This window comes from Lagenorhynchus albirostris, chromosome X (genome assembly GCF_949774975.1).
Source record: "Lagenorhynchus albirostris chromosome X, mLagAlb1.1, whole genome shotgun sequence".
Lineage (NCBI taxonomy): Eukaryota > Metazoa > Chordata > Mammalia > Artiodactyla > Delphinidae > Lagenorhynchus > Lagenorhynchus albirostris.
In genome coordinates this window covers 104,697,248-104,720,940 of record NC_083116.1, presented here as the reverse complement: position 1 = coordinate 104,720,940, position 23,693 = coordinate 104,697,248, and the positions used below count along the sequence as shown (strand labels likewise).

Genomic DNA, 23,693 nt, shown 5'->3' with positions numbered 1-23,693 from the left:
CATAATACTCAGAAAATTGGTTAACCAAGAACAACTACTCAATGCCATGGCTTAACTTAGTTAAGGTAAGATTGCATAAGGCATAATACTGGTGTCAATGTTAGCTGTGTAATTCTAAAAATTGTAATTGTCAAGTATGACGGGAACACAATAGGCGCCCACTCCTTGGGCTATTTGTTCTTAAATCATTCCTTGTTGTGCTTCTGGTAGGAGAGTAACATAATTGTGAAGTTTAAACTCGTTGCAACTTTGGTAGATGTCAAAGGAGAATAAAAATACATACTAATTCCATATATATGCGTTAATGTATGATATTTGTTTTTCTCTTTCTTACTTCCGTCTGTATGACAGACTCTAGGTCCATCCACCTCACTACAAATAACTCAATTTCGTTTCTTTTTATGGCTGAGTAATATTCCATTGTATATACGTGCCACATCTTCTTTATCCATTCATCTGTTGCTGGACACTTAGGTTGCCTCCATGTCCTGTACAACAGAGACTAACACAGCACTGTGAAGGAATTATACTCCAATAAAGATGAATTAAAAAAATACATACTGACTGTGTGCTCCCATCTTCTAAGGAAATATGAAATTTTAGTTAAATAACTCACATTTTAAAACTGTTTCTAGTTAATGTGTTGGAGACACCCATACATGCAAGCTACTACAAATTCTTGCTCTCTCAGCTTGGTGCTAAATAATAATATTCTCAGGAAAACTAAGATGCCATTAATATAACAACTCCGAATACGATTTTATTCATGAAATAAACATTCACACTCTCTAATGAGATCAGATTTCTCTGGGTACAGGTTTTAACCGTATCATAGATGAATGAATGATTGAGTTTTTAGATCTGTTAATGCTGATACTATATGACGTAAGTTTTTGTTTTGAAGAGTCTTTTATTACCCAAGAGGCTTGAGGAATACTGTTTATAATCACTACCAGCCACAAACAAAGCTTCTGGAATAAATCCACAGTAAACAGGATTGGCATATTAAAGGATCAGTTTCTGACATGGTTGTTTTCAAATAGTAGGAAGGGTGATATTCTCTGGAGGAATTTTTATTATCTAATTAAATATTTCTTTAGTAGCATAATGTCAGACGAACTCATTAGCTGAACATTCTGATTAGCCATGTTCTCCTAAATATTCCATGACCAGAAGAAGAGCTGTACAACTCTGATTTAATGCAGTAACAATGGTAACCAATTCTAGCTCCTTCTTTTATCACAGTCCATCAAAGGAATACAAAGAAGTCCAAATTAAAATAAGTTCAGTAATAAAAAGAACATGTGCGTTTTCCTACTATTCTAAAGCCTCTTCCTACCTTTAAGCAAAGTTCACTCAGTAATTATCTTATTTATGAAAGTAAGAGCAGAAGGATGTTTCTCTTATTAAACAAATGGCTTTGTGCTTTGAATGTGGAGGGCATCTCAAAACAGTCAAAAAGGGCTTCCCTGGTGACGCAGTGGTTGAGAGTCTGCCTGCCGATGCAGGGGACACGGGTTCGTGCCCCGGTCCGGGAAGATCCCACATGCCGCGGAGCGGCTGGGCCCGTGAGCCATGGCCGCTGGGCCTGCACGTCCGGAGCCTGTGCTCCGCAACGGGAGAGGCCACAACAGTGAGAGGCCCGCGTACGGCAAAAAAAAAAAAAAAAGTCAAAAAGAAAGCAGTGTTGAATGTCATCAACTTACTTCCTCCTACCCACTGTTTTAAATCATTTGCTTGGTTCCAATGTATACTACACTTACGTAAGTTGTTCATGAAGAGCCAAATTAATAGTCTTTGCAATTGTTTTCCTTGGAATTTGGAGAGCTGACAAATGAATTAGTAGAAAATGGCAATTCTACATGAATTAGCTTTTAAGTCTCCCTAAGAGGCTGATGCAGAACTTAATAAGAGACTTATTAGGAGAAGTAGGACAACTTAATTCAGATTGATTATAGACTTCGGTGAAGACAGCTGGGGTTCAAATGAAACTGAAAAAGAACTTATATGCACTTCAAAGTATGCTAATCAGATGTCTGAAACAATTACTCTGCACTGCCTTTTCAGAAGTTTCAAAGGCAGGATGGGAATAGCATGGTAAACGAAGGCTCTGTTTGCCTAAATCGAGGTAGGGGCTTTAAAAACACACACAGCACTCTCTAAAGTCAGATGCCTTGGGTAAGGAACGTGATTTGACATTGCTACCCTAAGTAACTTGCCTTTGACTTTCTAAACAAAGCAGGAAATGAGAGCGAATACATGGCAGCTAAGTAATAAGCTCTCCTGGCAACACTAACTTACACTTAGTTTTACATCGGACAAATAATATGGTTAGGAAATTTAAGATGATTAATTCCTACTTTAGTTTCTAAGCTCTAGTTAGGCCAACAATGACCATTCTATTAAAAAATAAATACTATACTTTTGAAGTATGTAAGTGAGAGTTACTATAATATGCCTTCTTATAGATATATTCCCAGATATTAAAGGCCAAATCCTATGCTTTAAAAAATCACAATTGTGTGCTTTGAAAACTAGATAAAACCCTAGTTACTCCATAGGACAGGCATCAGTTCCATTTTTAACCCAGATTTATAAAGGATTATATCTTTTTTGTTTGCGTTTTCTTCTCCATCAAAGGCTTACATAGCACACACAGCATTCGTATAAAAACGATAACAAAAGCCTCCACAGAGCAATTCATTTGTAGCCAATAACGATTAACAAAATACTACTAAGCTTTCCTTTTCCTACTACAGGTAGTACACCTTATTCCTTGTGGAGATATCGATCCTTTATTCAGAGTGGGGAGAGCTTACGTATTTTGAATCATTTTAAGGGCTGCTCTGTGATGGTTCTGTCTGACCATGCATCCCCTATCTCTGTAAGAAAGGATTATGAACTTTCTCTATAAAACTCATATATAAGAAAGGATTTAAGGTCAACTCATATAAATGACAAATGTAACAAAATTGATAAAATAATAATAACATATTAGAACCAGGGTTAAGATGAGAAAAACCGTAAGGGAAGATATAGTTACGTGAACATGGCTGAAAGCTTCCGGCTTCCGAAGGTGAATATGAAATTCTAATATGTGACATCACATTTCACATTCCCTATCAGGAGGAAACATACTTGCTTTTCTCAATGTCAAATTCTGAGATAGCATTTCTTTGACAAATTTCTCAGATAAACCAAGCCACAGGTAGTCTGAAGAGAAGCATTTGCCAGTTTTCTGCTTACATTGTTATTTTTTTTAATTTTTAATTTTTTTTGGCGGTACGCGGGCCTCTCACTGCTGTGGCCTCTCCCGTTGCGGAGCACAGGCTCCGGACGCGCAGGCTCAGCGGCCATGGCTCACGGGCCCAGCCGCTCCGCGGCAAGTGGGATCCTCCCGGACCGGGGCACGAACCCGTGTCCCCTGCATCGGCAGGCGGACTCTCAACCACTGCGCCACCAGGGAAGCCCTCTTCTTACATTTTTAGATGTGAACGTTTGAACATAAAGTCAGTCAGGATGGCATGGCGGCTTCATCATCATAGTTCCTCTTCTACTACACACATCACTACATTATTCTCAATTATAATTCCAAAAAGGTCTAATTAAAATATTTTGTTGTAAGAACTTTAAGGAAAAACTCACAGAGTCCCTGTCCTTGACTTTTCTTAGTAAAAAATGTAAGTTGCAAGTCTGATTAAAAAACAAAACAAAAACGTAAAATGCATAACTACATAGATGTGACCAATTTGCATATCCCAAGATGGCAGCCTGGGATAGCCTAATCATGGTGTGTGAAAAACTGTGTTTCAAGTCAACTGGCAAACTAAGGGCAGTGAAATGTTTCCGGCTTAAGAATGATGTAGCAATCTGTGTTAAAAAACCATGGTAGATTAGGACAAAGAGACAACTGGGGAAAACAACAACTCCCATGAACTTTTTCACACAGGAATTGTTCTTAAGAACAAAAATGTCATATGTAGACTTTAGTTGCAAAAGTTGTTCTACTTTATTAAAAGCTACATATGGTCCACTTATAGATCTATGTAGAACACTTAGTGATTCCAGGAGTTATTCTCATTCCCCATTACTACAAGGAAAGTAAGAACATTTGTATAGTCACATAAGCACTGGTGTTATTTCCAGTAAAGTGAGAAATCATGATTCTGCCCTTAAAATATTTGATAAGCAGTATGAATCATGAATTTTAAAAATAAAGAGGCATTTAAAATTTAAATTTTATTCTAGTGGTTATTCCTATGAAGCTATATTTGGAAGGGTGAGATGCTCTTAGTGAGCTGAATAGTCAATATTAACATTATGTTCCTTTCTCTTGATTTATGTACACTGTCCTAAAGATGATTACTAGTAATCACGCCATATCCACAGTGTCCCAGGACTTAGTTGTTTTAGCCATTCTCCAAACCCAAAAGCCGCATTTGCTAATGAAATGAGGTAATGCTAAATCCCACAGAAACACACATTCCACAGTTACTTAAATAACAACTTCTTTAACAAATGAGATCCGAATGGAGGTGGATATTATGAGACAGTCACTGGGGTGATGAAAACAAACTGAGACGGGTATATAAAATATTCTTCTGGCTACCTGCCTAGCTATCCGTTTGGAGTTCCCTACAGCGTGGAGCCTCTGAGGGCTTAAACTGCTGAGTAGAAAAATGGGAATAGTGGTTTTCGGTACTCTTCTTCTTCTTTTCAAAGTAAGTTTTAGTTAATAGAGTTCACTCCTTGTAAACCACCAACACGAAAGTTTCAGAGTTTCAAATCTGGTACCACTGAGATGCAACAGAAAAAAGATGGGTTTTCATTCCCATTGCAAAATGAAGAGGAACTACTGAAGGGAAATAAATATATATGAATTCATATAATCTATAGTTTTAAGATATGCATAAAATATTTGTACAATACTGGTTCAGAAACCAAAATAATCTATTATGACCAGTACACACATATATATTTTTTTTTTTTAATTTTGGTCGCACCCCGCAGTATGTGGGATCTTAGGTCTCCGACCAGGGATGGAACTCGTGCCCCGTGCCCTGGAAGGCAGAGTCTTAACCACTGGACCACCGGGGAAGTCCCATAAGCTCTTTTTAAACAAACGTTTAATGTCCATATGTTTTGTTATTATTGGGATCAGAATGAGGTCTTACCAATTAGGGTATATGGGAAATGAAATTCGTCTTAGGATCAAGAACAGATGAGAGAGGGGAACTGAAAAGAAGACTGCAAATAGGGTTGGGTAAGGACCAGCTGATATTTGAGCTGTTCTGCTTTTTGTTAGTTTCTGTTATTAAGTCACGCTGTATACATTCTCCATCCATATTCATTATCCTGCTAATGCTCCTGTGTGACAGATATGGCTCAGAATGCAGCCTTTATGTCTGCTCTCAAGCCTAGACATTCAGCCACTTGACTTATTAACTAATTTACTTCCTTTGGGACATGCTTTTATTTGCCATTTGGGGGAAAGTTTTTCAGAATTTAGTTCCTATATTTTTGGACAAAATTCAGTATCTTTAATGCTAAATAGGTAATACATTTCAAAACATTAATTTTTATGTACACAGAAATGTTAACCATTGCTTTAAGTATTAGACGTGGGGTCATAGAATGTCGGTGAAGATATTTTGGAAGTTATAGTCAAATTTTTCATCTCCTTTTAAATCTTCACCTACTATTATAATGAAGAGCTTTTCAATTCAACACTAGACTGTAGGCTTCATGAGGACAAAGACCGAGTCTGTTTCATTTATAACTACACGTATAGCACATTTTATAGTAGCTCACAAACAACTGCTGAGTGAAGGAATAAAAAGAAGCTGAACTGGATTCCTTATATGTTGCTGGCACTGTGCTAGGAACTGTGAATTCAAAGACGTACAGCATGATCCTTGCTCTTAGGAACCTCACTTTCTATGGAAGAAAAAAAATACAGAAGTGACTTGCCACAATACATGTGAAGTTTAAGTGTGACAAGGTAAGCATGTGTGGTGACCTATGAAAGCACTGAATGAAGGGCAGTTCCTCCTGCTTGGCGGGAGTTGGGGGTGGAAGACAGGGAAAACTCTAAGGGCAGATGCCCTCTGAGTTGGGCCTTGAGGGCTGAGTGGAAGTTCACCAGGCAGATAAGGTGGGCTGATCCAAGCAGAGAGAAGAACATATGCAAAGGCAGAGAGTTATGAAAACAGATGGCATATTTGTGTAAAGGGGGGTGTGGTCAGTGTGTCCTGAATGGCCTAGAGGACAGGAGCAACAGTCAGAAATTTAAGCCAGGGCTAGGAGGAAACGGGGCCACCTGCCCTCTGCGTTCACTGGACTTCGTCGTCAGGCAGGCAGCTCCCTGCAAAGGGTTTGGATTAGAGTTGGGAAAGAATGGAAATACAGAAATATCAATAAAGAAACGGTGCATTCATTCATTCACTAACCAAATACTTAAAATGCAGTGTTTGTGATATGCCAGCTGCACTGGCTGGGGAATGGGATTTAAGGGTGTATAATAAAACAACCTGGCTGTATACAGGCGCTGCGGGCTAGAACAGGACGTTGGCTGAAAAGAGGAAAGAAAATATAAAGGAGATATTCTGAGGTAAAATGAGCAATCAAGTGCAGTCAATGAAAACGCAGAAGGATTTAAGGATGGACCTCAAGTTTCTAGCCTGAGCAACTTGTTGGATTATGATCCAGTAACTGAAATAGGAAACACAGAAGAAAGGGCAGGTAAAAAGGGATATCGGTAGGGGAATGGGTAAAGGAGGACAAACGGACTTGCTGTCAGAACGGTTGCATTTCAATCCTAATGGCATATGGGTTAGCAGATCAGAAGAGAGATTCAGACTAGGAATTTAGATTTGTCACCATCCATGCCATTTCAAACTGGGAGCATTTATACCTTAAGAAGAGAACTGAGCTAAGGGATTTATAGAATAAAAAGCGAACTGAGCTAGGGTCAGAAACTTGGGCGTACCAACATCTGAAGGGTGGGGTAGAGTTTCAGAACTGAGGAAGATAAAGGAAGAAGAAGAATGTGGACGAGACAGTGTCATGAAAGCCAAGGGAGAAGAGACCTTCCAGAATGAGGGGGCTGGTAAACATGCCAAATGCAGGTGAGGATTTCACTTCTGCATTTGGATTTTGGAGGACTTTGGTTAGTTTTGACACTAGATAAATAGACAAAAGATGTTTCAAGTTGCTGGTTTTCAAAAGGATCCTCCTAAATATGTATATTTTTTTCTTTATAAATACATTTATCATCTTTGTGCCATAAAGGAATTTAATTTTGGTCTCATGGACAGTATTGCAAATATAGAGTGATATTTCCTAGTATCTGCAGTGGGCTAATCCAACTCAAAATTCTATTGTACGCATTGCCTTCTCAGGGAAGGGCAGCATTACTGGTCTCAGCTCACAGTACTGTAACTCACCCAAGGCACATAATTCAGTTAGCAAAAAGGCCCACACCTGGACTCCTGGCTCCTGATTAAATGTTGTAGTTTTCCCTACTCTGATACTAAGAACCACAAATACACACACACATGCACATGTAAATCAGACACTTTTAGTACACCTAAGTTAACTCCCTGATAGCAAAATCAAAATGATTTTTTTTGCCCTGTAACTTAATATTTCATTTTGTATTACTGAAGACAGACATGATTAGATCACTATCTTCTCTTAGAGGAAATACCATGTGCCGGAAGACTTTGAATTTGTGAAAGATTTCGAATGTTTAAGGGCCCTATTTTTAACTTGGTGAGAAGAAAATACTGCAAATGAGTTCAGATTAGAACCTGTTTTGAATCTCTCAAAGGGCCCTGAAGCCAAGCAGTAGATGGTACCTTGACTTTCTCGAGGTGATCTTGGAGGGAGTCGATGAGGAGATCGCCCACGGGCTGCCACGATCCCTTGATCACTTCGGCTTGGCGCAGTTTGAGCTCCAGCTCATCCGTTGCCTCCTGAAGTTCCTGGAGTCTTTCGAGGGCCTCATCTATTTTTCTCTGCCAGTCAGCTGAGTGCAGGTTCAATTTTTCCCACTCAGTGTTGACCTCCTCAGCCTGCTTTCGTAGGAGCCGTGTGACATTCTGGGCTTTCTCCTCAGGAGGCAGCTCTAAATTAGTAAGACAACAAGGTTTTAGACCACATTCATTTTCGTGTTAAAAAAAAGAAAACATTGTTCAAAAGGTCACGCTGGAAAAAAGAAAGAGTACACTTTAATAAGAGGCCAACCTACTGATTAATGGCTCTTTTATACTGTGGCATACATTTTGATATAGTTTAGCACATCTGAAGTCGTGTCTTCCTGAGTGAATCTGTTCTACTTTATATCAATCAGATAATCCAAGATTCATTTAAGCTATTGAGTAGAAAAACGTTAGGATGCACACCACAAGCTCTAATTTACTTCAGGCAGGCTCTTAAATTGAAAATTAGCTTGCAGTCTTTGTGACAATAAATTTCCTCCTCACAGATTATCTCTTTTGTTTCTTATTTTCTAAATGTTTCAATAATTGATCGCTAATCTCTTTCAATGTTTATGTATGAATGTGCAAACAGATTTATGCATGCTGCTTTATAATTCCTTTTTCTTTTTCAACATCAAGGTTTAATTTGAATTGATTCTATTTAACCTAGAAAAGATGAGAGCTATCCAGACACTGCCAGCAAGAATGGATGGGTCACTCTGTCACCACTGATCCTTCTATCAATATGTTATTACAGTTCCACATTCAATTACCTCTGGGCTCCTGGTAGAGTTTCTCTAGTCCTTCCAAAGGCTGCTCTGTCAGAAATATTCGTACAGTCTCGAGAGTACTCATGATTACAGGTTCTTTCGTTTTCAATTCCCTCTTGAAGGCCTGTGAAATGAGATGAAAAGAAATGCTTATGTGGCTTGTGGCATTCTTCTCAAAATTAATCCTGGGTGCTCAGAACTTGGTTACGAAATTCCCAGGTCAATTTCTATCTCCTTTATTTATAAACTGACAGTCATAAAATGATAAAGAAGGCTCGACAGATCTTTCTTTTAATTAGGAAAACACTGTGTTTGTAAAACTATTCTGGAGAGGATAGGGGAGTTTTCAAGATATGTTAACGTCCTTTAATTAAGATGAGTGATTTATTTATATAACTTGAATACCAAACTGGAAATCTGGAGCTGAAGTTGTAAGATATATATTGCAAAACCCTAGCGGGGGCTTCCCTCGTGGCACAGTGGTTAAGAATCTGCCTGCCAATGCAGGGGACACGGGTTCGAGCTCTGGTCCGGGAAGATCCCACATGCCGCGGAGCAACTAAGCCCATGTGCCACAACTACTGAGCCCATGTGCCACAACTACTGAAGCCCACGTGACTAGAGCCCATGCTTTGCAACAAGAGAAGCCACCACAATGAGAAGCCCACATGCAGCAATGAAGACCAAAAAAAAAAAAAAAAAAAAAGAGCCTAGCAGGGCTAATGAAACTTACACACAGCCAAAAGAACACAACCGATCTAATTCATAATCACCAGTTAATTCTGTCGAAATGTCTGACAATGAACATAATGATGTGTTAATAGAAACTGATAAAAACTAATAATGAATAAACTAATAAAAAACTAAGTAAAAACTCAACGCTTTTGAAAAATACCCATTACATTTTCCATTGTGACTTCTTTGAAAACAGGAGAAATGTTTTGAGGTATACTGAAGGTAGAAATTGTGGGAACAAGTTTCTATAAAAGAGTGAGCCTAGAACAGGTGTTTTGAGGTCATCTAAATTAGTTATCAATTTTAATCTCTAATCTGTAATCTTCTTTAATACAGGGGATTAAAAGAAAAGCAAAATGCACACTTTCTGCCTTCAAGAAGTTTCTGAACCAAAAGAAGGGAGAAAACTAACACACTAGAAACAAAGAAAACAATAAAGTTCATATATAACCAAGTGCTAAGGGTTGTGAGACATCCTGAGAGGCTAGGATAAATAACAGATATTCTGAAACCACTGAAGATAGTTAGTGACCCAGATTCGGCAATCTCAGAAGGGAAGATGTTAATTAAAGTATTAAATATCACATAAATGCTAAAAGACCAGTGCAAAAACAACAGTAATAATAATTGCCCTGATCTAGGGCTTAATTATTCATATCTTTTTTCAATTCTATCCTATTTTTAGTCATGTGGCCTATTGAATTTAAACCGTGCTCTGTTACTGGGAGAAAACTTAGCAGTGTCTCCTTTAAACTTCAGATGTATCATGTCACAGGAGTGCTCTAGAAGTGGAATGTAGGACACATTTATAAATAAAATCCTAATGGTGTTCACCATTCAAAGGAATCCTGAGTCTGATACTTTGCAAAATGATTCACCTTCCAAGTTATTTACAGTTTAGTAGAGAGAGGCAAGGTTTTTGAGCCAAAATAATGAAATTCGTTAAGTGGAATATTAGGATTCAGCCTGTGGAGAGGGATGTAATTTCTGTATAGTAGGATATTCTTGCACCCTTGAAATCATACAGAGTAGGTGGGCTATTTACTTTGCTTACATGTAAGGCTGATTTTCCCTCTAATATTTCATTTGTAATCTCTGTGTTTGTGCCCGTGTGTGTGCACTCACACACGCGTGAATGTATATGTGTATACATTTCTTGTATTCCTGTATTTTTTCAAACACCTAATTTTTCTAGCTTCAAGGAAATTATTATTTTACTTTGTCTCTCCATTTGGACTTGACAATAGGAAGCTGATACTGATATTACTAATTATAAAAATAATAATGGCTCCCTTTATTGAACTACTATGTGTCAGTGGTTAGACTAAAGACCAGAAATGCAAAGTTGAATGCAAAACAACCCTTCTTGTGTAGGAACGTATAGTAAATAGTGGAAGAGTCGAACATGTAAATAATTTCAACACAATGTGGAAAGTGCTAGAGGCTTGCATAATATGGGAAAGGAAATTGGGAAAGGCTTCTTGGAGAAGATAGTATTCAAGAAGAATTCTAAAGCATGAACATGATGAGTTAGCCAGGGAAAAGCAGGTTAGAGGAAGAGGACGAAAATGCAGGTGCAAAGACAGAGGGCTAATTCAGTGCTGCATGTGCAATTATCTCAAGTAGGCTAGTGTTTCTAGAAGATAAAGTACAAGGAGAAGACATATCCAGAAATGAAGCAGGGTACTGTTATCTTAAACTGTATTAGACCTTTAAGTCAGGATTTGAACCTCAACCTATGACCATATATATATATACCCTGCTAAGAAGTCTAGGTGCTGTCTCATAGGTAATCAGGAGCCTTTGAAGGGATGTAAGCAGGGGAGTGGCATGGGCATGTGTGCGTTTCAAATAGATTTCTCTGACATTAGTACAGAGTATGTATTTGAGAAGGACAGAAATGGAATCAGAGAAAACAGGAGGCAATTGCAAGAATTCAGCGAAAGATTATGAGGATCTGAACCAGGGCAATGGTACCAGGGCAAAAAAAGAGACAGACAGAGTAAGGAAATGTTTAGAGAGTAGAGATGTGGGAATTTGGTAACCGAATAGATGCTGGAGAAGAGAAGGGGAGGAGCAAGGATGACTCCTAGTTTCTAGGCTGAGTAAAGGAGTGAACGCTGGGTGCAATTAAACTAAAAGTGAGGAAATAAACTCTCCTGGATTTCTCAGTACACCTATAAAAAGTTCTAGCCTCGTGAACACCTTCCCATACTATGGGAATTAGATCTGTAGTCATTTGTCTAGTTAATTTCTCTGATCCAGAGGGCCAAATGGTTATAGCCCGGAGTAGTTTCCTAGGTTAAGCTCCAAGTTGTCAGAAAGACTGGAGTAGCTATCTCTGTAGGTATTTACATTTCGAAAATATAAAGCCAAGACCTTGGAGACATTTCTAGGTTGTAAAACCTGAGATGCATGGGGCTAGCTGGCTCCTAGAGAAGTTGGAGTTGGGACTCAGGCCCATCACGTTTCCAAGGACACCCTTTCGGGGGAGAAGACGACAATTGCTTATTTCTCCTTTATAAGCAGAGAAAAATCATTTTTTCCTGGTTACTTTCCTATGGAGCACCCACCCAGCCACTCATGTGAGAAAATTTTCATCAGATCTCACCACGTCTCCTTAGGGGTAAGGTTTGAACAGAGGGTGGAAGGTAGTGATGATATTTACTGTAAAGTAAGTCAAGGACATCTGTCTCTGATCCAGAACACCTCATGTGCACATTTAGCATAAAATTAATAAAGGTGAATATTAAAATCCCAGGCTCCTATGAGGGGGGTCTGTATGGGGAACAGAATAAGAGGATGTGATATGCTCAGCTTGGAGACGTAACATTCTTTCCAGCAGGAAACAAGTTTCGAATCCAATGTTTAGGGAGAAGAAATGAGATGTAGGAGTCATTCACTCACTACGCTAATATCCACTGAGTGCCTACGATTATGCATACAGGCAAGGATTAAAATTACGTAAGTAGATGAGATTGCTCAGTGGAGTGAGAGGAAAAGAAAATTCTGGAGAACACAGATACAAATGTAATGAGCAGACAGAGGAACTGGATCCAATGAAAGGCTGAAAAGGATTGGATAGGTGTGAAGACTGGGGGAAATAAGGAATGTAAAAGTAATGGAGAGAGAGTGAGAGTTTGAGAGGAATAAGTGACCAAGAGTGTCCAATCATGACACAGAAGTAAAGCAAGATGAGCACTGAGAAGTGTTCGTCAGACTCGGTGAGAGCCATTTCAGCGGAGGGCAGTAGCCTTGGAAACAGGTTTAGTTGAGGAGTAAGTGAGAGAAGGAGGAGGCATTTCAAATGATAACATTTCAGGGGAAAGAGGAGGACAGGACACAGAGGACCGCAAGGCAAAGAGAGATACGTTCTTTTTAGGATGGGAATGGTTTGAACACAGACTGAAAGATGGATAAGCAACCATCCTTGTTTGCCAGGTACTAAGGACACGGAACTTTCAATGCTGAAACCAGGACAGCATCAGGCAAACCAGGACAGTTGGTCACCATAGCAGAGAAGAATATATTAAAGACCTCGGGGGAAAGTGGAGATAATTATTGGAGCAAAGTCCGTCAAATAAGGAAATGGATCTTAAAGGTCCCATCAAACTGAAAAAGTTCAAGACACTGTTTGATGATGCAATTCCACTGTTAAAACCGAACAGCAAATAATTCAAGGCTAAGGACCACCCATCCATTGTGAGAGACCACTTGTTTGCCCCTCGAGTTGTTGCCAAGGGCTTAGCTCCACCACAGCTGCACAGTTCATTTCTTAAATATGAGTCACTGAGGATTAAGATGAATCTAAAGAAAAGACAAAGGAAGTTCTGTCGTTACAAAGACATAAGCACCATTATTTTCACATCGTTGCCAGAAATTAAGAAAAGAAAGTAGATGGAAGACAGGGTTAAGTGACTGTATCTTCAGAATTTAAGATTTAGACTAAACACACACATAAAACAACTGTAAAAACCCCAGAAAAAAAGGGAGAAAAAAACTATAAATAGGAACGTCATGTTAAACACGGTTATATGAAAGGTCCTCTTCCATTTATTCATGTAATAAATTTTGAGCCCCTCCTATGTACCAGACTCTGTTGTAGGCAATGGATATCGTTGGTCCTTGTAGCACGGAGTTTAAAAGAGGGAGGCTTATGTAGTAAAAATAATAACAACAAGACAACAGTAAAAAACCCCATGAAGATGTTGCATTAAAATAATGAAAAATAGATTTTTCAATATCTGATCAACTTACCATACACTGAATGTTATAACATTTCACCGCGTTTTAAAAGGAAAATGGAGCCATTTTTAAACAATGACAACATTCAACGTCAAGAGCCTTAACTCTTTGATAAGTGGCTTGTTTCTCAAAAAAAGTCTATTTGAATGACACTGGGGAAAATACATACTCATATACAATAATGATTTTTGTCTCATAGATTATAATTAATATTTTAAATCAGATAGGTTGGTTCATTCATGTGCTGATGTGAAAAAGCTATCAGATATAAAGCCCTTCTCCCATACACATACAGAGTGTATCTTTACCCTAATTCGATGTCAGTATTCAAATGTTAAGATATTTACTTCTTGAATCTTTTGAACAGACGAAGTTATTTTCTTTAAAACCCATCTTTTCCCCCCATACCTTCTTTTTTCCCTTTTTAAGACAGCCAGGCCCAAGGCTCTGAAATAGTGATGTGGAAGAATTCGAAGGAACTACTAAAGACGCAGAGTACCTCAGTGAAAAGAAAATAATATTCTATCTCACAAATGAGAAAAAGTTAGGCATACTAAACTGATAATTTTCCTTCAGCTTCTTAAGGTTCACGAAAGTAGCTGATTTGAATCGTGCACTACAGAATTACAGTAGCAGCAAACCCAAGGTCAATCCATTTTATCGTGAAGGTTACACTGTCTGATGGATAGTATTTATACATCACAAATACTAACCAACTGGGTGACTTCACTGCTTGCTGATTCATTCATTCATTCACAAAACTTTATTTTGAATCTATTATATATAAGGTAGTACAGATGAAGGGACCTAATCTTTGTCCTTAAGGAGTCAACAGTTTGACTGAGTAGGTATGTTTGTATAAAAGCATATTTTTATTCAATTAATGTCTTACCAATGCAAAGTAAAGTACAGATAAGTTAGGATTTACCTAAGGCCATCAGTTCGTTAGTCACTTAGAATCCAAACCCTGTCTTAAGCCAGGCTGAAACTGAGTAAGAGCAAAGAACTTCAAGTTTCCTGAATTATAAAAAATGTGGAAGACACATAAGTGGAAAATCCTAATGACCATGAAGCAAATGAGAAACTTAAAAACGCTGAAAGTAACAGAGAAGAACCAAGTCACTGTTCATTCATTTTAAGCCAGGCTGAAAGTGAGTAAGAACAAAAAAATAAAAGTTCTCTGAATTACAAAAAATTTGGAAGCCACAAAGGTGGAAAATCCTAATGGCTATGAAGCAGATCAGAAATAAAAAACCTGAAAGTGATAAAGAACCAAGTCAGTGATTCTTCTTTTTTTTTTTCTGTCTGTCCTACTTGTGGAAAAAAAAATTAGGGTGACTATTACCAAAAATACCTAATAATACATAAATAGTAGCTCAGAACCATGTATAGAGGGGATGAAGGGTGAGATACTGACTTGCTTGAGATACCTCAGAGAAGAGAGGAGCAGGAAGAGAAGTCTGGGCACAGGTACAGACATCAGAGAGAGAGAAGCTATGTTGCTTTCACCTAGAGACAGTGGTCCTATAACTAAGGATGTAAGTTAAAGCCCTTACCTTTCAAAACAGATCTCTTTCAACCATGTACAGTGTATAGTTTCCCCGGAGCTGAATTTTACCTATATTCCCACTGAAGTGGCAAGTCTATATCTGTGTCATTTGGACCAGAAATCTGAAGGAATGACTATACGTTATCTCCACATTTATTAGCAGAACTTTACAGGACCATCCTGAGAGGCAGACTGAAGTGGTGAAAAGAGCACTGTCCTGAGTAGCAGGACACCAGAAGTTCAAGTCTGGGCCGGGCCAAAACCTGGTTGCATGATCTAAGAGAAGTCATAAAATCTCTCTGAGCCTTCCCATCCTCATTTGTAAAATGTAGAGGTTCGCTAAGTGCCTTACCTAAGTTCTAACATCCAGTTCTAAAATTCCATGATCAACACGTTTGGATCATTAATTGGCCACAGGCCTGTTACATGGTGGCAGTTTGAGATAGTCTTTCATTACTAATATTAAGAATTATAGCCATAGCTTGGCATATAGTAATCAATAAATACTGTTGAATAAATAACAGAACACCCAGGTAGAAAACCAGAGTGTGTTATATGGAGGCCAGCTGGATTTAGATGCAGTCGGTGCTCGAGGGTGGAAGCCTGGTTTCGTGAATTAAGAGAGAGAAAAAAATGAATGCTGTCTATTGGGGAAAACGGAGAGATGTTTTTCTGGGTCTACTCTTATGTTCCAGATCCAAAGCCGAGAGTAATCTTTGAGTCACTAGGTGGATTCTCCTCAAGAGGAGGCCCTATTAACCCTGCCTTCATAATCCTAGTGATTTCTTCTCTAGAGATGTTCACGTCCATACTTTCGGAAGCTCCATTATTGAACTGCTGGTTGGGCTTTTCCTCTAGCCTGCATTAGCTAGGAGATGAGAGAACAGACAGACTCTAAATTGGAAAATTGGGACTGACACATACGCACTACTATATATACAATAGATAACTAATAAGAATCTACTGTACAGTACAGGGCACAGGGAACTCTACTCAATACTCTGTAATGACATATATGGAAAAAGAATCTAAAAAAGGGTAGATACACGTATATGTATAACTGATTCACTTTGCTGTACAGCAGAAACTAACACACCATTGTAAATCAATTATACCCCCAATAAAAATTTTTTAAAAACGAAAGAAAAAAAATAAAGTGATCCAACGGCGGTTAAAGTGATCTCAATAAATGGTTACTGAGTGCGCATAGGACAAGGACAGTAACACAGTCATTTCCACAAATTGATCGGTATTTTAGTTTTGTCATCCTATATTATCATTCTAGTTTCCATATTATTTCTACCTTATCTGTATGCCTCCTATATTGTTTTTACTTCTGATAAGAACGTTGCTGAAATCGTTCTCTCGCCATAATGACCTTCCTCATTTTAAGAGCCACCGTATTGATTGAGTCTCAAGCACGTCAGAAATATTTTAATGACTAACTGCTGATTTAGGGACAAACATTGCTCAATTAATTTGAAACCAAGATCATGGAAAAAGGCAAGATCCAAATGTGGTTAACTGGAGTACCAGAAATTTTGCCTCTAAGAATCTAAGACAAATTCATAGGGATTTTAGGAAGAAGGACATTTGCCAGAAGTGGCAACAAAAAAACCCAGAAAGACAAAGGGTTCACTTAATATTCATTCGACATAGTTGGTATTAGAGAAGCTATGAAAATGGGACATATGGGCTATAAAGAAAAGGTCATAATCATCTTTTTTTTTTATTGTGCTAAGAACACGTAACATGAGATCTACCCACTTAACAAAGTTTTAAGTGCATGATACAATACTGTTACCTACAGGCACTGGGTCGCACAGTAGACCTCACGAACTTACTCATTTTGCATAACTGAAAGTTTATACTTGTTGAACAACTCCACATTTCCCCCTCTCCCCAGGCCCTTGCAACCACCTCTCTACTCTCTGCTTCTATGAGTTTGACTACATCATCATCTTTAGACAAGATGAAAAAAGTTTATCTTATTTTTACTCTACTTCTGAAGAAAAGTGACGATAAGGGATCATGGTATCAGACACATCTAGCCATTGTTTCAGGTACATCTAAGCACTGTTTCAGACAGTCAACAACATGAACAACAATATTAATTTATACGTGAGATTAAATCAATTTGAAGCAAGTTTGAAAAAGTAAATGGACATATTTCAAGCCTGAAATTATTTTTAAAAATATCTAATTTTACTGAATGAAAAAACATTTTGGAGTATCTAAGGGGGGAAATATGTTTAACAAGCTCCTGTTGAGATTTATCTTTTGGAAGTGTTTTAAACAAAAAGTTGTGTTCTCTGAGATCAAGGGCATGGGCTAGCAGAGAGTCCAGCCCGCTTGCAGATCTGTGATACCGTGGAGGAATAGTTAGTGCCCACGCAGCATCGTGCACAGCTGTTTGACTCTTAATCCTGAGGTTGAGCTGCTTCCGACAACCACTGGGGAAGTCACTTCCTACAGACAATAGTGTTGTTAAACTCTGAGCTCACCCTGAAAAATCACTGGTGAAAATTCAATCTGCTCCTAGGGTCATTTAGAGAATTAGGTATTAGGTCGTTGAGCCTAAACCCTAAATTTTGGAAATTCTTTCTGAAGCAATAGTGCAGATAAATGGATTATCAGGAAATCCTGTGAAAAATTAATTAATATCCATTCTCCAGAGGCTTGGCCAAAATTTGACATTGTCAAGTGTAAGCGGTGAATAATTTCTGAATCAGGCCATTTGTTTCTGTCTATCAACATAATCCAGAAATGGAACTCCTGTTTCTCTCCACATACACCCCACCCTCATCCATGATCATTTTGAAGTCTTTCCTATTTCCATAAATGGCATCATCATTTCCCCATTTGTTCAAACCACAGACTTCAGAGTCATCCCTGAATCTCTGCTTTCTCTCATAGTCATACCCCATCTATCTTAAGTTCTATCAGCTCTACCTTCAAACTTTACCTTGGGCCATATAATTTTTCATCATACCTATCATTTCCATTCCAGTCCAAGCCATCATTATCTCCTTCCTAAATGACTTCAACACCCTCCTAACTTTCTCCCTGCTTTCAGTTTTGCTCCTCCTATCATCATTTCTTCACACAGCAGCCAGAGTCCATTTCTGAACACATCAATCAGATCACATCATTCCTGTCTGTGGTTCTCCAGTGATGTCTCAATACACATAGAATAAAATCCACCTCCAAACTATGGCAGCAAAGACCACATTATCTGGTCTTTGCCTCTCTCAACAACCTACCACTAAGCCCATCCTGCTATTCCTTGGGCACCCCAAACCTGTTCTTACATCTTGGCCTTTGCATTTGCTGCTCCTTCTGCCTAGAATATGCTTCACTCAAGGTCTTTGCTTGGCTCACTCACGCACACAGCCCTTCGATCAACTATAATCTCTTTAGGTAGGCCACTACCTCTCAGTCTTTCTCTGTCCTTATTTTGTTCATTTTCTCTTCACAGAACTGACCTGACATGATTTTATTTTATTGTTTTTAGTTCTTTTTTTTTTATGGCCATGCGGCACAGCTTGTGGGATCTTAGTTCCCCAGCCAGGGATCGAACCCGGGGCCGCAGCAGTGAGAGCACAGAGTCCTAACCACTGGACCGCCAGGGAATTCCCCTGACGTGATTTTATATATTAATGTATTGGCTTACTGTGTGTTTCCCTCATTAAAATTTGAAGGTCTGTGGGGGCAGAGTCTCGTTTTCTTCACTACTGTACCTTCAGCCCCTGGCATAGAGTAGGCATTCAATAAATAATTACTGAAAGACTCAATGAATTCTAGAAGTCCAAGTTATGGTACAATTTTTCCTAAAATAATTTTTTGGGGGAAATGGAAGAACACATAAGAAGATCAGGGGTTCATCTGTAATTAAACAAATGTGTGTCAAAGTGCTTTGTAAAGGCAAAGTAGTACACAAATATTATTTTAAGAGTATTTGTCAAGATATCAAAAATATTTTCACATGGTTATAAAGAGGACTGTGGTAGAGAAGTCAATTTGTAAACTATTCATAGTTTATCTTATTATAGTCATTAAACAAAAGTAGCAAATCCTAGATGACTCTGTTCTCAAGTTTTGATGATATAGCTAGTTTTCAGAAGACTTCCTCAAATGGCTAGAAATGTAGTTCTAAAAATAATTTAAAATCTTTTCTATTCAGCATTTCTAAATATGACTGCATAAAATTCCAAACTTATATGAAAGTAGCTTACTCCATTAGTGATGAAGAATCGATCACAAAGACGTCGATTTCCTCCAACCTAGTCACGCAGACATCTTAGAGGTAGATAACGAACAGTGAACTTTGCAAGGGAACCAAACTTGTTTAGAAACTCCAAGAGGCTAGGCCAATGAATGTTGGAATGAATCACTGTATCACAACCTTTTTTTGTTGTTGTTTTTCAGAGGTGATAGGGAACAATGCATTTATTTGGTAACACAGAGCTGACTTGAATCTTAACGTTCACAAATGGCACCTAAAGACATTTTCTATTTCTGTGGAAATAGAAGGATTCCTTTGATGAGGGAACTCATCAAGCTAACACACATACTAAAATGTACCCAAAGGAAGCAGGCCAGCATTGATAACAGAATTAGCTTAAATAAATGTATAATCTACAACGTGATTTCAGGATAATTTTATTGAATTTCTGAACCTCTCCCTCACTTCGTGGTGACTTCTGAGGAGACTGAACATGCATAATATATGACCTGACAAATGAATAAGTTAACTACTTTATTCAAGACTTTTCATTTGTCAACAGCATCCACACAATAATGGCTTTCTGTCTACTGTTTTAATAATGTATGTACTGAATACGTCCGTCTAAATCTTAACCAGAAAATCTCAGGAAGCTTTGAAGGTGTCCTTAATGGTCTCTAGGGAAGGAATTACAGAGAGTTTTAAATTGAAAGATGAAAACCGAATGACAAACACTTTCATTAGTAAAAATGCAAACAAAAAGTCATTACCTACAGTGTTCATATAATCAAGACCTAATTTCCATTTAAATTTGGGGTGGGATGAAGAGAATTAAATAAACTCGTGGTTTACCGCAGTTCTCCTTAGAAATTCCCCACTATGATCTGCTCCTTTAAAGCTCTCTCTAGGTTAATCACAGGAGTAGACAAGTAATAAATACCACTTTAGTGACTGCTCAAGTAAAACAAAGGAAGTCAGTTTAAAAAATGTATCTGGACCAGGATAATACACACTTCATTGAAAACGAGTCAGTCTAGTGAGGCAAGTAATGAGGAACCGTAAAAGCCAGGATAATGTATTCAAAAGATATAAAAATTGGTCAGTTTATATTTGCTAAGGCACATTTGAGCTTTAATTATTTAGAATACTTCACCACATACGGAACATTATTTTATTAATTAGTCCTCAGAGCCATTCCAGTTGCAGTTGTTATGGTGCCCAGCTGGTTTGGGGAACACAGATCCACTCCCATGGGTGTAAAAAACTGCTTTGGGGAGTGAGACTGCAGTCCCCGACTACCTGTGTGGACTGTCTTATAACTTTACCTACAGCAGAGTAATTGAGATTGACTGTATATTTTTGCTTTAAGAGTACAAGACATATGATATTTTGCTATAAAACTTTATCACTAATCTGCAATGATATACTAAGAAAATATAAATGACCTGTTTTACAAGCATTCTGATTTATAGAAAAAAGTGAAAAATATTTACTTAGTATTTACACTTTTGACATTTTAATGGGATTTGTATTCCCATAAAAAGCAACAACATTAATAATTTACAATAGATAGTAGGCAGGTGATTTTAAAAAAGTGACACACCAAATACATGAGGAGCAAGGGTACAATAAAAAGTGAGCCATCTTGATACCAAACATTTTATATAAACAGTCTTTGGAGCAAGAAACCCATAAAGAGCAAGACAGTTTATAATCCTGGAAACATGGTAAAGTAAAACAAAAGTCTACAAATACAAACTCTGTGCAAGACTAGATCTTGACAGAGTTTTGCAATGACTGTGTTTCCTTTACCTCTTCCTAATTGGATTCTGAAGATCTGATAGAAAGACCCAATTTCAAGGATTCTCCTTTGTTCTTTTTGTCCACAGGTAATGAGAGCATCACTAACTAGACAGCAACTCTACTACAACTATAAAGGGGCTACTGCATAAATGTGACAAAACTGAGTAAACAGGGTGCAAAATTGTTCTCTCATCAACACTGAGGAGTGATGATGTTCTTCGAGGGAGTGTTGTGTGACAAGGATTTTTCTTAAGGATACAAAGAGAATTTCATGAAAACACTGGACCAGACCACAAATAAAAACAGTGGGCATCAAAGTAGCTTTACACACTATGAAAAGATGCTTACTTAGGAGTAAAGAGAAAAAAAGATGCAAGTGAGGAAGGAACATTACTCTTTATTCTTTCTTTCCCTGCCCTGGATCACAGTAGACTAGAGAGGAAGGAACAAAAGATTAGTTCATTGGTTGTTTTCCTCCCTTCCTGCCTCCTTATCTTCTTTCCTTAATTCCTATGCTCCTTTATCTATTCATTGTCTATCATGTACTTGACACTTTATAAGGTGCTAGGTATAAAAATGACAACCCTCTTCCCAAAAGCAAGAAGCCCAAGGTTTAGTGAAGGTGGTTGACATTAATCAAAAAGTCACACATATTCATGATGACAAAGAACATTACATTATAGAAAGAAAAGTACGGTGTTACGAAGGCACAGAAAAGGAGATGTGGTCAAATGTGGGCATTGGAGAAAAGCTAGCTTGATGCCTGAGCCAAGATGTGAAGGATTATTAGACACGAGCCAGGAAACTATGAGGGGGGAGGTTTGGGTAGAAAGGGTTTCAGACAGAGGATCAACATGTTCAAAGCCCCACCAGAGAGGAACACAGAGAACTGGAAACAAGTAAAAGAAGGCAGTACAGCTAGCATCAAGAGAGCAAGAGGAAGGGCAGTGAGAAAAGAACAAATTGGGGCCCGACCACCCAGATGGGACTTTGGGGTCCTTGCTGAGGATTTCTGGTCGTTTCCCAAGGGCACTGAAAAGCCACTGAAGAGTGGTAAGATAAGGAATGACATAATTCAATTTACATTTTTACATAGATTACTCTGATTGAAATGTTGATTGCACTGTAGGGTGTTAAGAGTAGATACAGAAAAGTGAGGAGAAAAGGTCTCTTGTAACAGTGGCAATGACTACAGTAGACAGAGTCAAGAAAGGTAAACTGACCCAGTGATGTGTTAGCGTTGGAAGGCTGGAGGTTGGTAAGAGGACCGAGAATGATGTGTGCTAACATTTTATTGCTGTTAGCAGGCAACCAAAGCCAATAATGGGAGAGTGAGGCTGTATTGATAACAGAATGTATTTATAACAAAATGGTGGCTAGAAGGGACTGTAGAAAAACTACGCAGACCAAATTCCTCATCTTATACCTGAAGAACAAAGTAGCAATCACCATCTAACTTACAGATGAATGGGGCTAGAATCTCAGCCTCCTGAATCCTAGTGCACTTGCCCAACGATTCATCTTCTTTGATTTCTGGAACTAGAATAAAATTACACCTTTGGTAGAAATTCTGTCTCATTTCACCATATCATATAATGCATTCTATTTAAAATACCCATCCTTCTCAGTGAATGCTCTTCCACATATACACCGGAGTGTTTTCACTATTTATTCAAAGTTAGAAGACTTTAAAAATTATAGCTATTATATCACACCCTACCACAAAAGCTACCTTAATATTCTGAATTATATGAAGGGGAATGGCTAAAGGAGAAACTGGCAGTTTCCTTGGCAATTTTTTATAGACTCTGGGGTCTTCCCTCATGTTCTCTTCCCTTTTTGTCATCTCCTATATCCTCTTCTCTGGAATAATATAAACCCTTGACCTTTCTTCAAGATGCCAGTTTTTGCTGTGTCTCCATAGATATCTTTCCTTTAAGTGCTGAACATATAAAAGTGGCACCATTTTGGGCTTCCCTGGTGGCGCAGTGGTTGAGAGTCTGCCTGCTGATGCAGGGGACACGGGTTCATGCCCCGGTCCGGGATGATCCCACATGCTGCGGAGCGGCTGGGCCCGTGAGCCATGTCCGCTGAGCCTGCGCGTCCGGAGCCTGTGCTCCGCAACGGGAGAGGCCACAACAGTCAGAGGCCCGCGTACCACAAAAAAAACAAAACAAAACAAAACAAAACAACAACAAAAAAACACCTATCAATATCCACCGTATGGCAGACACTTTGCTAGGTACCAGGGTCTTGGAGGTCAGCAAGACGAAATCTCTGCCTTCCTCACTCTGAGTCTAGTAGAGGAGACAAAAATATAATGAAAAACAAACAAAGGAAAGAAACAATTAGACAGCCTCTTCAATAAGTGGAGCTGGGAAAAC

The 23,693-nt window shown here is 38.4% G+C and overlaps 1 protein-coding gene across 1 annotated transcript in view; it reads right to left on the bottom strand.

Moving 5' to 3' along the window:
- DMD (dystrophin) overlaps window positions 1–23,693 on the bottom strand; it is a 2,123,521-nt gene that overhangs the window by 349,004 nt on the left and 1,750,824 nt on the right. The window contains exons 58-59 of the mRNA XM_060138437.1: window positions 8,756–8,876; window positions 7,860–8,128 (exon numbers count right to left, since the gene is read on the bottom strand). Of these exons, the coding sequence (XP_059994420.1) occupies window positions 7,860–8,128; window positions 8,756–8,876 (390 nt within the window). The remainder of the gene's footprint in view (window positions 1–7,859; window positions 8,129–8,755; window positions 8,877–23,693) is intronic.